The sequence below is a fragment of the Strix aluco genome, chromosome 14 (assembly GCF_031877795.1).
Source record: "Strix aluco isolate bStrAlu1 chromosome 14, bStrAlu1.hap1, whole genome shotgun sequence".
NCBI classification, from domain to species: domain Eukaryota; kingdom Metazoa; phylum Chordata; class Aves; order Strigiformes; family Strigidae; genus Strix; species Strix aluco.
Window position 1 is genome coordinate 2,568,655 of NC_133944.1, and position 16,055 is coordinate 2,584,709.

General features: G+C 36.3%; 1 protein-coding gene across 8 annotated transcripts in view; it reads right to left on the bottom strand.

Annotated features, from left to right (window-relative positions):
• The window catches only part of BANP (BTG3 associated nuclear protein), a 153,050-nt gene that overhangs the window by 112,357 nt on the left and 24,638 nt on the right, over positions 1 to 16,055 (bottom strand). For 6 of the 8 annotated variants that reach the window (XM_074840146.1, XM_074840145.1, XM_074840144.1 and 3 more), the window contains 2 exons: positions 4,682 to 4,804; positions 3,720 to 3,895 (listed from right to left, as the gene is read on the bottom strand). In XM_074840146.1, coding sequence (XP_074696247.1) covers positions 3,720 to 3,895; positions 4,682 to 4,804 — 299 coding nt within the window. Of the gene's footprint in view, positions 1 to 3,719; positions 3,896 to 4,681; positions 4,805 to 14,714; positions 14,734 to 15,899; positions 16,030 to 16,055 lie in introns of those variants that run through there. The other 2 variants (XM_074840150.1, XM_074840151.1) reach the window with 2 other exon arrangements.

A 16,055-nucleotide genomic window follows, 5' to 3' on the forward strand; every position in this document is an offset into this window, starting at 1 on the left:
CTAAATCAGAAAAATAAAGAGAAAAGAGATAGGTGATGATTAAGTCAATTAGACCTTACAGACAGCACTTAGAATTAACATTTGAGCATTGCCTGAGCAGTTTAAATTACCAGAATAGAGCAGCTGGACACAGTGTTACTTGGTAAGCTGTATGTTTGCTGTTCTAAGAGCTTTCTGCTTTTTCACTTCTACTCAAATGTGTGTTTAGTGGGTCACACCTGGGCTTCTTCATTCAGTACCAAATTTCAGTAGAGTAAAAAAATGTTTATATTTTTTCCTTAGGATTTGAATGAAGGGTCCAATCTAGATCTCCAGAACCCAAAGATTCAAAGTTAGTTAGTTTTAAATTGATGTCCCTTCCCCATTTAAACTCTAAGAGGATCAGTGGCATTCAATTCTTTCAAACAGTGTTTCTGGAGGAAGACATCTCCTTAAAACAGAAGTTTGCTAAAACAGAGTTTTGAGCTTTGATCTCAGTACTAAATTATCCTCCCATTTGTAGAAAAATAATTTTACATCTAAAGCCCGTGGTTATAAGCTTACACTACTGTTTATACATTCATATCAACTGCTCTTCTCTGATTTCCCCAGAAGATCCACTTGGCTGCAACAAAGTTAGAGCAGAAAAGACACGCTCTAACATATGCATTCAAAACAACAACAGACTAATAACTTTTGACAGTTATTAATATCTATGGGGTAAAATTACAAGTTAAATGAAAAAACACTATTACTTAGTTGGCTGAACAAGGATATACTTGGTATTTTCTATGCCAAAAATATGACATTAATAAAAGTAGTAAGTCACTTACTAGTAAGCCTTCTAGCTTATTTTAATTTGATTTTACACTGGTAATACAATACCGAACAATTCTGTTCTTGCTGGGTTTTATCTTCACTTGTGCAAGATTACTTTATGAACACTTCTATTAGAACTGCAGTCCAATGAATACATCAGTTGTTGATATTTCTGCTATCACCCCCACATGAAAGGACATTAATTATTTTTTCCAAATTTCACTTTGGAATAAATTCACAAAATTTCACAAAAATTAGAGATTGAGTATCTCTATGTGCTTTCAGTTCATAAATACTATGTTCTAAAATCAACACTTTGCAGACCATTAACTGCATCTGTAAAACAGATCAGCATTTTCAGTTTTCTGAAAAGCAAAGAATCAAGTAACTGTTGCTCAAAGAAAAGAGAGAACACACCTTACTGCACATGCAGAAAGAGTAATATACAATTGAAAAATCGAATAAAGTGAAAAAAACCCCCAACACCCTTATTCTAGACTATTATTGGAACCAGGAACTGGCCTCCACGCTTCTGCATAATTATTTTTCAGGAATAGAAAGGCAATAACACTAATATTTTTTAAACAACCATACATGATCAAATGCTCTTTGAAAACAGCCAAACAATGCCTTTATATAAATGTATTAACTAAATTCTGAATATATCCACACGTCAGTGCCATATCCAAAGTCAGCTAAAGCCCAACTATAAACACAGCTTAGTTTTGCTTTCCTGACACAAGATGACAGATGGGAGTCATACTGAAAACCTGCTGTTTAGTCTCAGTCCATAAGGGCTGACGTACGCCATTCTCAGCCCCTCATATTTTACAATCAATCGAGTTTACTTTGAGCAACTCAAAGTCACTCAGAATTCTTTCACGGACGATGAAAGCAAGCTGATGGGTGCTGTAACTTTTGCCTTTTACTGCTGAAGAAAACAAGTCTGCACAAGAGACCTATTATTCTTCATCACTTCCTTTATTAATAATTTAATTTCTGTGATATCTTGCAGGCTAGTTTGCTTAGCATTCCTTCTGTGCAAGCGGTCCTCTCTCATCTTCGCGAGGGCAAGAGGTAGGTGCAGGGGATTACTAATCTGATTCTCAAAGCGTTCATCAATCTCAGAGAGATTTTTAATGGATGAGTGTTCTAAAGGTCTGAAGAAAATCAGATCTGAAGACATTAATGGATTAGCTGTTTCTTCAAAATTTACATATACAACAATGGCAGAAAAGGCCAACATCACATCTGTCTGTGCAAATCTGTGCCAAACAACTGAGTCAGAAAGGGCATTATAGAACAAATACCCTCCTAATGTTAGAAACTTTGTTCCTCACATAGTTGACAGAGCTGTATGAAATATTAACAGACTCCACAAAGAGTATGTTTTTATATGTATTTTCACATCGAAATATCAGCACTATCTGCAATCCAGTCATTTTTTTTTTTTGAGAGGAACTCCTCAGGCAGTCTCAGCCTCCTTTAACTCCCCACTGACCCAAAATGAAATAGCCTTCGGAAGCAACTCTGTCTCACAACACACAAATAGGACAGAACCTAAAAGCTCTTTATAACATGCGTGTGTTGCATGAGCATCCACAAAAGTCAAAGAATCCTAGGTCCAGATGCCTTAGAGCAACATTTTCAGAAACAACCTTTGGCGCATGAGACTTTCAGTAGACTGACTTCTCAAATTTCCCAAGTATCAAAGTTTTAAAGCATCTCGTCGAGCTGTTAATTCTGAAATCTCTGAACGCACTCCTAAATACTCTGTTTCATGCTATCTTGAATTAATCCTCACCACTAATTGTATCCCAACTTGTTCACACCCAATGTGCTTTTACCAATGGCTGGAGATCACGCAGAAGAAATTGAATTACTCCTAAATTAGAGTCTTCCCGTTTCAATGTCCGAGATCAAAAAGACACCACATTTGTCTCTTAAGTACAAAGGTCACCTCCTAAGTGCAATCTGCTGCAATAATTTCCCGAAGTAACTTATTCTTTTCTGGTACATTAATATAAGTATGAACTACCACATCCAGAATAACACTTAAGTAAATATTTAAGAAATATGTTTTAAAACAATTAGGAAAATTATTAAATTGAAGTCTAGGATTCAAATTACATCTGTATACAAGAAAAACCCCACTGATACTTTCAAACAGTCATAAAATATGATTTATCATATGTTGTTTTCACCTAAAACTGAAGTGTCCCTTATATCATCTTGCTTGTGATTAAAATATAGCAACTAACATTCGTTTCAGTATTTCCAATCACATAAAATAGAACACAAGGCTAATCTAAAATGCTTAGATTTCACTACATTTGATTTCTGTGTCCAAGACTTAAAGAATTTTCAGAAAAATCTGACACTATACACTATCCTGTTAACGCTGTTTTTAATATGAATTTCCTTATAAAACTTGTTTACAGTTGCTAAAATAACTACTTTACATTCATAAGAATTACACAAGTGGACTGTCACAATAAGTTACAGGAGGAAATGGACCAACAGATTTTATTGCCCAGAGAAGACATTTATTCTCCTGAAACAGTTTTTCAGCTTGGTGATAGGAAATCCTGCAGGTTGCGTGTGTTAATTTAAAGGATTTAAAATATAAAGCTACACTGCTATACTGAGGTATACTTTCTAACTTTTACAAGTAATTTTATTTAGCTGTTCTGCCTGCAATACTAGTAAAAATGGAAAGAAAAAAAGGAAAAAAAACAAGCAAAAAACAACCAACCAACCCACTGAGATTCATTCACTCCTATCTGATGCTTGCTATACTGCCTAACAATTCAAGGTTGGACCCGTGATACAATCTCTGAATTTTAGTTCCAGTTGAATTTTAGTTCATCCCACCACCGCATTTACTTTGCTCAAGCAGCCTTACAGTGCGATCAGCATACCTTCAGAGTTCAGCGTAATAAGAGTGACATTGTTCCCAATACTTTGGCTTCCTAATTGTCCATTGTTGGAAACTGAGTCACTGGCCTCAGAGCCACTCTCTCCATCTTCATTGTGACTGTCGTCATGCCCTGGAACTTTCACCACTATGGTGTTCTGCCTACGTCCAGGAACAGCGCTATGGAAAAGAAAAGTACATAACTTTGGGAAAACACAATCCTTTGATCTGGAATAGCATCATTATAAGGGAATTAAAAACACTAATTGATGAAATTAAATGTATTGTAAAAGCATAGTCCTTTAAACAAGACTACTCCTGTTTATAATTCTGAGATAGCCAGCAAAATAAAATGGAGGGAAAACAGCAGAAGAAATAAAAAATTTTAGATACACACTGTCTATCACTATCAGATACACACTATTTCTATCAATGGAAAAGTCTAGGCCCAGTGTGCAAAACAAAAACATATTTAAAATAATGTGTTTTTATAAATTAAGAACATTTTCTACCCAGAATCTACATTTCCACTTAATTTAAAATTTGCTTTAGATAGTACAAACTCTAACAAGCCTTCCTGGGCTGCCGTATATCCCTTCTTCAGTTGGTTAAATACAGGATCTTGGCATGTTCCCAAGTGATCGTGCATCTGTGTAAAAAATATGTAGCTATAGGCACTCTTTCTTTCAACTGGCAGCTGTCAACTAACATTGAACTAATCCCAGATCCTCCAAGATGTTCTCTCCCCATCAAGAGCGAAGCATTGCTCTGTACCTTTATGGCTGATAGGAGGTTTCCCCAGGCAGAACTCTCAGCCTGATAAAATATTCAAGTACCAGTTCAATGTTTTCCCCCTCACTGTTACCTAGAACATTCCTCATTTTGCACTTCAAATTGCTGCAGAGACCGATATTGAACTGTCAAAGGAGGAAACGAAGGGGGAGGATTCCCGTAACTGCTACTAACTTGCTAAGGATATTTTCCAGAGAATCCGCTGCTCTGCTCAACGGCTCTTCCTGCCCAACCATCTTGGCTACAATTGCATTCTGCCGGTCGTTGTTCAGTATTACTGTGGTCTGAGGGACAACACTACAAGACAAAAATCAGAGAGGAACATGGAATGTAAAGGAGCAAACCTTATAAATAATACATTAACACAGTCTTACGGTTTAAATAGTCTACTTAAAAACAAGAGACTGCCTCTAAGCCTTGCTCTTTCTCCCAGCATCGCAGTTATGTATCAAATGCTAAAGCTGGTAATCCATCCCATTTGACATCTGTACCATTTCAAGTACTCAGTTTTTTTCAGAGGACAGATGGCTTCAATGGAATTATATAAAAGTCCACAACCCCTGGCAAAGCGATAAAGAATTCATCAACTCAAGATACACAGGAGGAAGTCTGTAAATCACAGCTCCGAAGAGCCACCAAATTCTTTTTTTGAAAAGTCTGAGTGTGAGCAATTTCAGAGATACTACAGGATAATTCCTGGGGAAAAAAAACCAAAATTATTTATTACAAAATTGGATGATGAGCTTAGTTAAAAAGCACGTGTTGTCTTCCAGGGCTGGGGGGCTTGTGGAGGGCAGGGAGACAAGAGTGGTACTAGGGGCATCAGCGCAAACAGGGACAGACTGTAACTTTAAATAATGACAAGACTAAATTATTTCTTGTGTGCATTTCACATACACAAAAAAATATCTAAAACAATAGAAAAGCATTTAGCATGTGAGAAACCAGAAAGCCTTCTTGATCACTTATGATGACAATGTAGAAGGAAATAACTACACAAGTGTTGCACAGAAAAGCACACTAAGTCTGCACTATAATACAAAAGCAAATATGAGTGTCTCCAGCATGCAGCTTATCGTTTAACTTGGTTTCAGAGATTATTAACATTATTCCCACCACATTACTCATATTCTAAATCATGGTTTTGATATTTAAGACTGTTTCCAGTGTGCTCACGGTAAACTTAAGGAGAGAACTTAACAGAAAATTTGTGGTTCAGTGAAAGAGAAGGCTTTCTTCTTTCTCTTTGCTTCCCACAGTAAACAGTCCGCTATTGTTTTTACTGGTTCAACATCTCAAATATGACTGATAGTCATTTATTTTTCCTAACTGTATTCCTTGGCTAATTGTTCAAACACAAATTAAACAAATCTGATGACAGCAACTCTTGTTTATTTCAGCTGTAATAGAGCATCTGCTTGCTTGAATATTCATGTGTCTACATTTTAAGCGCTACAATATCCATCATTAAGACCTAAAGAAAAGATAAGAAACTGTCATAAGAGCTAACAATAAACGGATCTCAACTTTGGCACAGATAAAATGGTTGACCACAGGTTTTTTGGATACAAAAAGCTCTAGGGCCTAATGCCCTGCCTCCTTCTTACAGTCACTCCATCTGTTGCTAGCAACACATGGGATTCCTCATGGACTGCCAACAATCTGTTGGATTGCACACCTTGAGAAGCTCTGCAAGATGTTTGTCTAATCAGACAAGTACAGACTGTACTAGAGCTTTTCATGTGTGTGTGTGAAGTTCAAACTGTATTAAGCAATAGATGGTTTCTGTTGGGCTTCTTCAGTTGCTATCTGGAGTACAGGGCTTTATGATGCTTTCATAGTCACCTTTTCAAAATTTGCTCCATTATCAAGGGGAAAAAACCTGCACACTTTTTATTTTAAAAAATAGCAACTTCTGCCTATTTTCTCAATGCCAGCACTGAACATTTGGAAAAAAAAAAAAAAAAAAACAACTACACCAAATACTTGATAAAATACCAATACGTGGCAATGCTGGCAGTTCCCCCAGTCTAGCAGCAATACAAGTTCTCATTACATTTCCCAAATTGCCCAAATAGCTACATTTGAAGTTTTTACAGGCCAGTTTAAAATGTTCAAGGATTTTACACTTCCTTTTAGACACTGTTCTTTATCACCATCTTTCTTGCAATCGCTTCTGAATGCCTGTTTAAAATGTCACTTACCAAAGCTTATTTTTAATGAACACTCTGAATAATTAATTTCAGCTGTAGAGATAAATGCAATAAAATTACATTTATAAAGTCCTTAGGATTTTGCTCATATTAAGCTTTTTGAAAGAAAAGAGTCTTAGCACTAAAAATTGGCATAAAATAAGGAAGAAGTTGGGTGGGTTTTGCCCCATTTTTTTTTTTTAAGGAATATTCATTTTTAGGGAAGACCATCTAGAGAGTGAGCTGGATGGCATACAGCTAACTTAAGCAAATTCAGAATAAGGAAATACTTTTATACAGCCCACCAGCACAGGTTTATTCCCTCTTCAACACATCAATGTAGTTCAAGCTTGCTTACTTCAGTGCAGAAACATTTTCTTCAAATTTATCCCTAAACAAACACCCATGAAAACACTGGCTCCTCTCTAAGAATTAACTTCTCCTAGTTAGCAGAGTGGATTATTGACAGAAAAAAATCCACCTTCACAGTTGTTTTGGGAGGAGCCACTAAACATACTATTTTAGTGACACATATTTTCCTGGCTATACAACACAAAGCCAAAACCAGACACCACATATACAAGGAAAACCTCTGTAAGAAGCCACAGCTACCATGAAATTGTCCATCAATTCTTCTACATTTGGAAATGAACTGTTATCAAGTTGTAAGGACTCAAAGACTCTATTAAGCAGTTTGGAGAGAAAAGTACCTTTAAAGCAGTTTGGTAGAGAACAGCTACAGTAAGCATTTGGAAATGTTCAACACAGCACAACAAATCTACAACCACTAATTAACCTCTCACTTGATTAACCTGCCTGAGTAGCAACTTCACATCTAGTCTGAAAATAACTGAAGTGTCTTGTCTGTTACCAGAAATCATTAGGGTTGGATAAAAGATTATTTCTGTTTTCTGTATCTACTAACACAAAGACTCCAGGAAAACTCACTCAATTCTTCTTCAGTCTTAAAGGAGAAGCAATTTCTTATGTTTAATGGGTAACTCCTGAAGAATGATGTTTTCAAGAACAGCCTGCATGAGGAGGATGAGGTAACCTTTCCGTTCAAAAAGTCATAAACGTTAACCAAGAAATTACAACTCTGGTCCATGTTCTACATGGACAAGAATGGCTATGGAATTTGTTGACAAATTCTGACTATTAGGCAGAAATTATTCAAAGCTGATGCTGTGAAACTTGAGCAGTTACTTATCTGGAAGAAAATAACAACTGGGACCAGTACAAAAAGGCACCATTATGCTTGAAAAAGGAGAGTTTCACAGGATCGTCTTAGATTCCAACTTATACACAGAAGAAAAGGATACACCCCCAAGATTCCCTGCAGATATGGGAACGTGCTTCCCATTAACTTTCCTGTGAGATGTTCTATTTTCCATTTTCAGATTTATTTTAAAGAGACAACAATAACAAAAATAAATAAGGAATTCTATGTAAAGTCCAAATATTGGGCCAACCTGACAAAATCCATCAAGGAAATCATTAAAACTTATTACAGCCTAGTGCATCCTCATACTGGATTATTGTAATTTCTTTTTTCAGTCTGTACCTCTCATACTGAAGATGAATGAACTTTAATCATTACTATGTACTACAGTACAGAAAATAAAAAACACAAGAAGGAAGAAAGCATCTGATATTCAGATCCCGAATGAAGCAATTCTTTCTATGAGTGCTGCCAGTACTATAGTCATGGAGAAGATGGAAAGAAAATATTAAGAGAGGTCAGTGGGAGGGCTTCAGAAACCCGGTGTTGTTGTATAGGCTTCAGTACTTTCCATTTCTGTTCAAATATTCCTTTCCCCACAAGCATTAGAACTTGGAGAGACTGGTTCTGCAATTTGCCTATTCTTGGACACAACTTAGTAAAAAATTTAAAATGCATACAACCTACAGATATTATCATATTTGGGGATTTTTTTAAAATGCAGTTTACTGAATTATCTGTTAAATTACAAGTGAAAATATTTCTAAAAAAATAAACAGACCAGATAATGATTTTCGAGTGTGGATATTTAAGCTTCTGCTGTTGGGGGTTTTTTTAAATGTAAAAGGACATTCTATATTTTGCATAAGAAAATTGCTGCCAAAGGTAATTTTCAGTATGGAAAACGTGTGAGTCATAGATATGATCATTAGTCTTAACTGTTGGTTTTCCATTGCCAATAACCTGTCAATCACACAGAATGCAGCCAGTGACATAAAAGAACTTTTGGCAATACCAAGACCATCATCTCCTTCTCTTCCCAGATGAGGTTTTCATTTAGAAAGAGAGAAAAATAAAGCAAAACAAACTAACTGACATTTCTATCTTCCACAAGGTACACGATCAAAAGTGTTTCTCCAAATGGATGAAAATTACTTGTGGAAAAACTCAGGACTGAAATTTTCAGACAAGTTGTTGTTCTTGTTTTGCTAGACACACTAATATAGACCAGTTAATGGAATATTTATAGCAGTGCTCAACCAGTTAAAGAGAAAAAAATAAGAGAGTCCTCCGTTAAGACCATTTCTGAGCCTCCTTTGCACATGTGAACATCTGCAAAGAGGTAAGTAAGAGCTCAGAGACAGAGCTCAGCTTAGAGGCGTTCAGGTAGCAGGACCCCCACAAACTGCTGTCCCCTGCCCACGTAATACTTTGTGGTCACCACAACTCCCACACAGTGAGGGCTGCTTCTCTGGGAGGCAGGGCTCCTGAGGATATCCTTCTCATCTTCCTCCAGTGTACATTTTAGAAGGAGATGCAGAAAGAGAGATCAGGAAGGCAGGAGCTGAGAGTTACTGCTGGCAGACTGCTTGTATGAAAGGTCTCCAGCCAAACACAGCCTTAAGGAAAGCAAGTCTGGGAAAGAGCCCTTGAAACCTAGTATTTTCCAGTTTACTGCTGGGGACGAATATTAAGGCTTAAATGCATGTGTGGGGTCTCTGGAGGAATATTACAATTAGCCCTACCATGAAGAAAACCTAAATGTTTTTCAAATTATATAGAAAAATACCGTTTTAGAAGTGCGGTGTGTGTTTACTTTTTTTTTCCTTTTTTATCTTTCACTAACACTTGCGTTCATCTGTAAGAACAGACACTCTTTGGATCTTTTCATCACTATTTAGGAAGATAATGTTAAAATGCTCCTTCCTCTTGATGACCACCTGCTTCCTTTGCCTTCTGTACACACAGTTAACATTCCCTATCCAAACAGGACCGAGAAAACTGACTTACGAATTTACACTACGGTATACATGAACAAAACCACAAACTGTCAAAGCATACACAAAATTACATTGGACTTATGCCAAAAAAAAAAAAAAAAAAGAGTGCAGCTCCTCATCTCCCAGGAGAGAGCAAACTTCCAGCCATGAAACCATTCACCAAGATGAAGTCCAGTGGGACACCTGCAGTAGGGTCGAGCGCTGTACGGGCACTTGAACAGTTAAAGTTTTCGTGTCCCTAAACCGTGCATTTGCCTAGTCCCAGCCAATCGCCAGAAAAGCAGCAACATTATCCATCATTTTCAGTAAGAGTTCAGTCATCAAAAATTATCTTTGGATTCTTTGCATCTGGAACATCACATAAGAGCAGACATTATAAAGACAGCACTAACAATTAGGTCCTGTAAAAAGACAAGCCAAAGTACACCAGCCATCGCTGGAGAGATTCATGGATCTGAAAACCGAGAAACCTGTAATTAATTTATAATAAAGATAAAGCAAATGGAGCATTTATTAAAACATACTATTAACAGTTTAAGAACATTTAACATTAAATTTTCAGCTCAAATAAGAAAGAGCCAGACATTTTCCAAGTTACAAAATACATCTATATAGAGTTTATTGTACTCAGCCTTACCTACAGAGAGACCCTCTGAATTGGCTGACAATCAGAAAGACATGAATTACTAGCTTCAAGTCAATTTTATCAACCAGTTTTAAAAGCTGTTAAAATCTATTGTGGATTATTCTGCACCGAGAAAAGCTGAACACACCTGTACAATCTAGTGTAATCGTTCATAAGTGACATCACCCATCTCCAACTAGTTCACCAATTAACCAACAGCCAGATAATGCTACAAGTGACCCAAAGAACCTCCCACTTCAAAAGTCAGGCTTGTTCCTTCAGGGGTTTTACACCTCTATGGATACACAAGCAACTTCACACGCTGTCGTCTGTTGGGTTTTTAAAAAATAAAAAAAAAAAATCTTTTATTATTTCAAACACAACTGAAACTCCATAAAAATTAAATGCACAGGGAAACAGTCTCCAGAGCACGTTTTGGCCTATGCAGATACACAAAGCAGCAAAAACCAGTACATCCAGGTCACATACAAGCGACATAACAAGGATTGAAAAGTGGTATAACAGAAATGGCTTTAATGGTTAGTGTTCTACTTTTGATTACGGACAAGAAAAAGGACAGGTCATGACTTGTTAATTAACAGGTTAATACAAGCCTCTTAAAAGATAAATGCACTCACAAAAATATAACAGCAAAAGATATCTTTTTTCAGACAGTATAGAAAAAATTTAGAGTTATTACCCTTCTTTGAGCCTTAACTCCTTGAACTAGGTAAGTAGTAGTAGTGCAGCCTACTGGAGATTCTGTTAAACATGAAATGAGAAAGGCTGATCTATAAGGGAAGGACAGTCATTTTCCGTAACAAAATACATAGGCTTGACTGATCTTGAACACAGTTACTATGAATGAAATTACCCGCTAAAAGCTTAGTACTAAACCAGAAATTGCTACATATTTAGAACACACTGTATGAAGCAAAAGTAAAGACTTTGAATCCTTTATTATACAATTAGCTACTTCTAGATTTATTTTCCAAATTTTCTTACAAATTCTAATATCAGAATTAAGTCTGACTTATGTGGTACTGGATGTTTGGGGCTAAAGGAAGCAGCGTTAGAAACTGGCTTCCAAGACACTAGTTACAGTAACTGGAGCCCCCATGGTCACCAGATAACAAACTGCAAATAAACTACAACATTAGGTTTCTGCAAACAGTACTCAAATGCTCTTACAGAGACAGTTAGTAAATAATTTCGACCATGTATCTCTGTTTTTCTTGCTTTTCCTAATTACCCAGCCAGTTATGTACACCTGCCACCATGCACACATTTTTATACAAAGGCCAAGGATGCTGCTACTCTGAGAGCTGGTACTGAATCTTTAATTTCCATCTATCCCAAAGGGATGTTAAAGAAACACCATTCTTTGCTTTTTACAAAGAACACAATTTTAAAAGTTATTAGGAGCAGATTTCCTGTCTCATACTCCGCCCTTCAATATGGAACAAAGAGATTGAGCTAAAGATATGCAAAAATGTACAGTTCCACAAAAGGAAAAATTCTGTTTGGAAAGACATTCAGATTCCAAACAGTGTGCTTTTTACGTTTGGAAACGTATCAGTTAAATAGCATCTGCTGCCAAATAAAGCAGATGGAAGACTGGCTCTTTGCCATCGTACCAACCTTGCTGAGACCTTGCTAGATGTTCAGCTGTCTCATCCTTTTCAAGCTCTGAATCCATCTATAGCTATTTTCTACCTTGCTTAAAGTAAAACTAAGACTACCCAAAACCACTGTAGATTATCTTTTAAAACCATACTACTACAAATTACTTTCCATAAGTAGCAAGACAAGTTATTTTTGCAACTTTTAAAAATAGTATTACTGGTACTTTAATCTGGTGTAAACTGCTACAAAAATCATTCTGAAACACAACTTCCATTTCTGTCATTTCCAAAGGAAGATGAAAACTTGCCCCCTTTAATCACAAACTGATTAGCTGCTTTCCTCTTCATTCATTCATTTTGTTGTACTCACAAAATTAAACACCCCAACTTACAGGAAAAGTTTCCAGGGAGTGCTCTTACTGCTGGATTTTCAAACTCTCAAGCATCTCCAGAAACTGTAACATTTAAATTCTCAGAACTAGAATCCAAATGAATAGATAAGGCTTTTCTGCCCCCTTCTGTTTATTATATGCTTGATATTTCTTAAAGTATATAGCATGTAACATATGCTTCCACAATCTGATGCACTGCTTCAAATACATTAGGATTTTTAGAGTTTCACCAAAATATAATCCTAATAGTAATTTTCACCCATTTTATAACATTCATGAGTTAAAACTGACCACTTCCTTTAAACACAATAATTCTTTTCAATTGTTTCTTTAGGCAAAAGGAAAAGCATGAGCCATATGAAGGCATTTGTCCTGAACCAAATTTCAAGCCATGTACCCTTTACACTTATTCCTCGAATGTAATAGCTGGCTTATGTGCAGGGAACCATAGAATTAAAGTAAATGTTCTGCTTTCCCCTGAATTCATCAAATATGACCTTATGGGATTTGGCAAGGGGGTAGGTTAACCCACATTTTAATACTATTATAATTGGTTTTAAATGTTCTTAGACACTAATTACACTGGTAAATGTTCCTCTAATCTGTGTATAAAACTCAAAGCCTTTTTGATCTCCATGTACGCCTCTCTTTCATTCTCAGATACCCTTAGAATTAAAGGATGTTGATTTCTAAAATGTCTTGGCACAAGGGACAAATTCTGTGTGCATTCAGTTCTCTTGTTTCTTAGCTTACTATTGTGAATAGCAATATATTGCACCACAAGGGACTTCACACAACTGCATTTCTGGTTTTGGTGCCATAACTTTCACATAGGGTTTTTCTTTACAAAATGAAAATAAAAGGATTCACAAAGGTCTCAGATGCAGAACACAGTTCCTGTGTATTAGCTAAGTGGGAGATAAATAAACTGTTTATCCACATGTGGTTCAAAGCAAGCACAAATTACTTCCAATGCTTTAAACCTCCAAATTTAAAGGATTTCAACATTTGTCATGGGCTAAGAGGAACAACCAGGAAAACTTACTGTACGATTACCTGGCAAATAGTAAAATATTAAACCCTGTAACACATCTGCAAGATTGAAACCTTTGTCTAAAACTTGAAGGAAACTTACAACTAAGACTTTATTTAGTGTATACTGCTGAAAATCTTAGCTAGCATTATATTTAAAAATTCAAAATTACATCTTTCTAAAACATTATTTCTAGTGTTTTAAGCCTCACAGGAACATTTTAAGCACTACCACCACAATTAAAAAGATCCAAGCCACACATTTTGCATCCATTTCTCAGACATAAGTTATCAGCTGCTACTTGCTAGGCTGTCATTTGAATCATTGGACTATTATAAACAGTATTTCATCAGAAACCATTAACTTAAGAAAAATTGGACCTAGGACAATGAATCAACACAGTTCAACTCTTGGTCAGTTTGAAAAGTTCTATAAATTGAGTTTTATCCCATACATGCATGAATTATTGAACTCTCCAAACCACAGATGAAATGTTGGTATTAAATTGTTATTTTAATTCCATAACTGACCTTGCACTCTCAACCTAAATGCTATCTGGAAGTTATACATTGTTTCTGAATTTATCAAATCCCAACAACAAATTACTAAACACTTGGCTCCTCAATATCTTAGTGCAACAATAATGGAATGCGAAATTCCAATGAGAACACTGCTGTACAAGCTTCTTGCATCCAAGATGCCATTTCTCCTTAGTCCTGTGTGAATTTTAACTCCCAATAGTGAAGGGAATAGATGTAAGATCTTCACAAACCAATGATTTGTAACAAAAAAATTTTCACTTGCTGATGGTCTGTAACTAAATTTCCAGACAGACAACCAAACCGTGGCAAGCTTAATTTCAAAATATCTAAGTCTCCAGCATAAATGTCCAAAGCAAGAATTACCATTATTTGCAGCACTGCTGCAGATCTTACAGGATACGGCAAATGAAAAAAAAGTCACAGTCATGAGAGTTCTTAAACTATTTTCAATATAAAGTTGTGTTGATCCTAAATATAACAAATTGCAGAAGTCCACTTAATTCACAACAGGTACTTCCACATGAAATGCATGTTTCAATGCAGGTAAAATAAAAATATGTAAATCACTATTCTTACTGCTATGCAGGACCAGAATCAATCTCAAGATGTTGAGGCTGATGAGTTCTTGTGACAAATTAGGAGACTTTGGAAAGCACTGTCATGTTTTCCAGGGAATCAAAGATGTCAAGTTGTTTTTTTTTCATACCACAGCCAAAGAAACTAACACTTACGCAGCCCTGGATAAAGAAAGAGGAGCCGACATCTAATCAAAGAATTCCTTTATTTGATTAGTTCAGTTTCATAAACTGAATTTTTGCATGCAAGACAGAACCATAATTTTCAGATAAACAGGTCTACTACACCTCAAGGAGATATTTGGGTTTTTCATCTATCCACATATATTTCAAGTCACAACAATTCTTCCAGACTAAAATACTGCTCATCACTTGCTGGCATAGCAGCAAGTGCAGGTGATAGCAGCAAACTTCCTTCATTTAAGAAAACCATGCAAAACATACTTCACACATTCAGCTTGGAAACAAGAGTGTGCCTGTGTGTGTTTATACTTGAAATCAAGTGTAAGACTTTATCACTTATCACCTGCTTTGCAGTAAGGATTTAAAAAAAAAGTTAATTATGATCTTTACATTTTGCTAATACTGACTTTGTTCTCTCATTGCGAGTGTACCTGAAATGAGTGTGGTGAAAATAGATCACAGACAATTGTGCCATTTTCCTTCAAGCCCTTCCATGCCCAGACATAAACAGACTGGACTTCCATGAAAGAGCTATTCACACGGGGGCAGCACCATCATCCTCAATTCTTCATGAAACAAACTCACTAATTTTAAACAGAACTCTTATTGGCTGAAGCTACAGACATGAACTGGCAATTTAAAATAAATGTTTGCACACAGTACCAGTGACTGATGACAGAAAGAGAAGGGGAAAGGTTGTTAATTTATTGAGACCACAGGGTCCAGTCCAAAACAATGACAAAAGTTCATCTGTGTTTTTGTCAGCCGCTCCCAGACTTAAAGGTTTCCACTAAAGACGCTGCTGGATGAGGCCCCAGAAAGAGGCTCTAACACAAGATATACTGAAGGATAAATAAACCTGGCTTGCTTATAGTAAGTGACAAGAATTTCTGAAAACCTGATGAACTCCAAAGTTTCTCCAAACAAAACCGTTATAATACATTCTGATTAACACCCCAAATCACTGGCTGTATTTTCAAGACATTATCTGTAATGCTCTCACCCCACAAAACATGGCTTATTTTACATCTTTCACTGAGCTGCCTGCTGAGTTGTCTTGAGGACTGAATCTGCTTCCAGAGAAATATTTTTTCAGGCCTGAAGTTCAGTGCATGAGATCAGGACACAGCAGGCAGAGTAATGTACCTGCAACATGAAA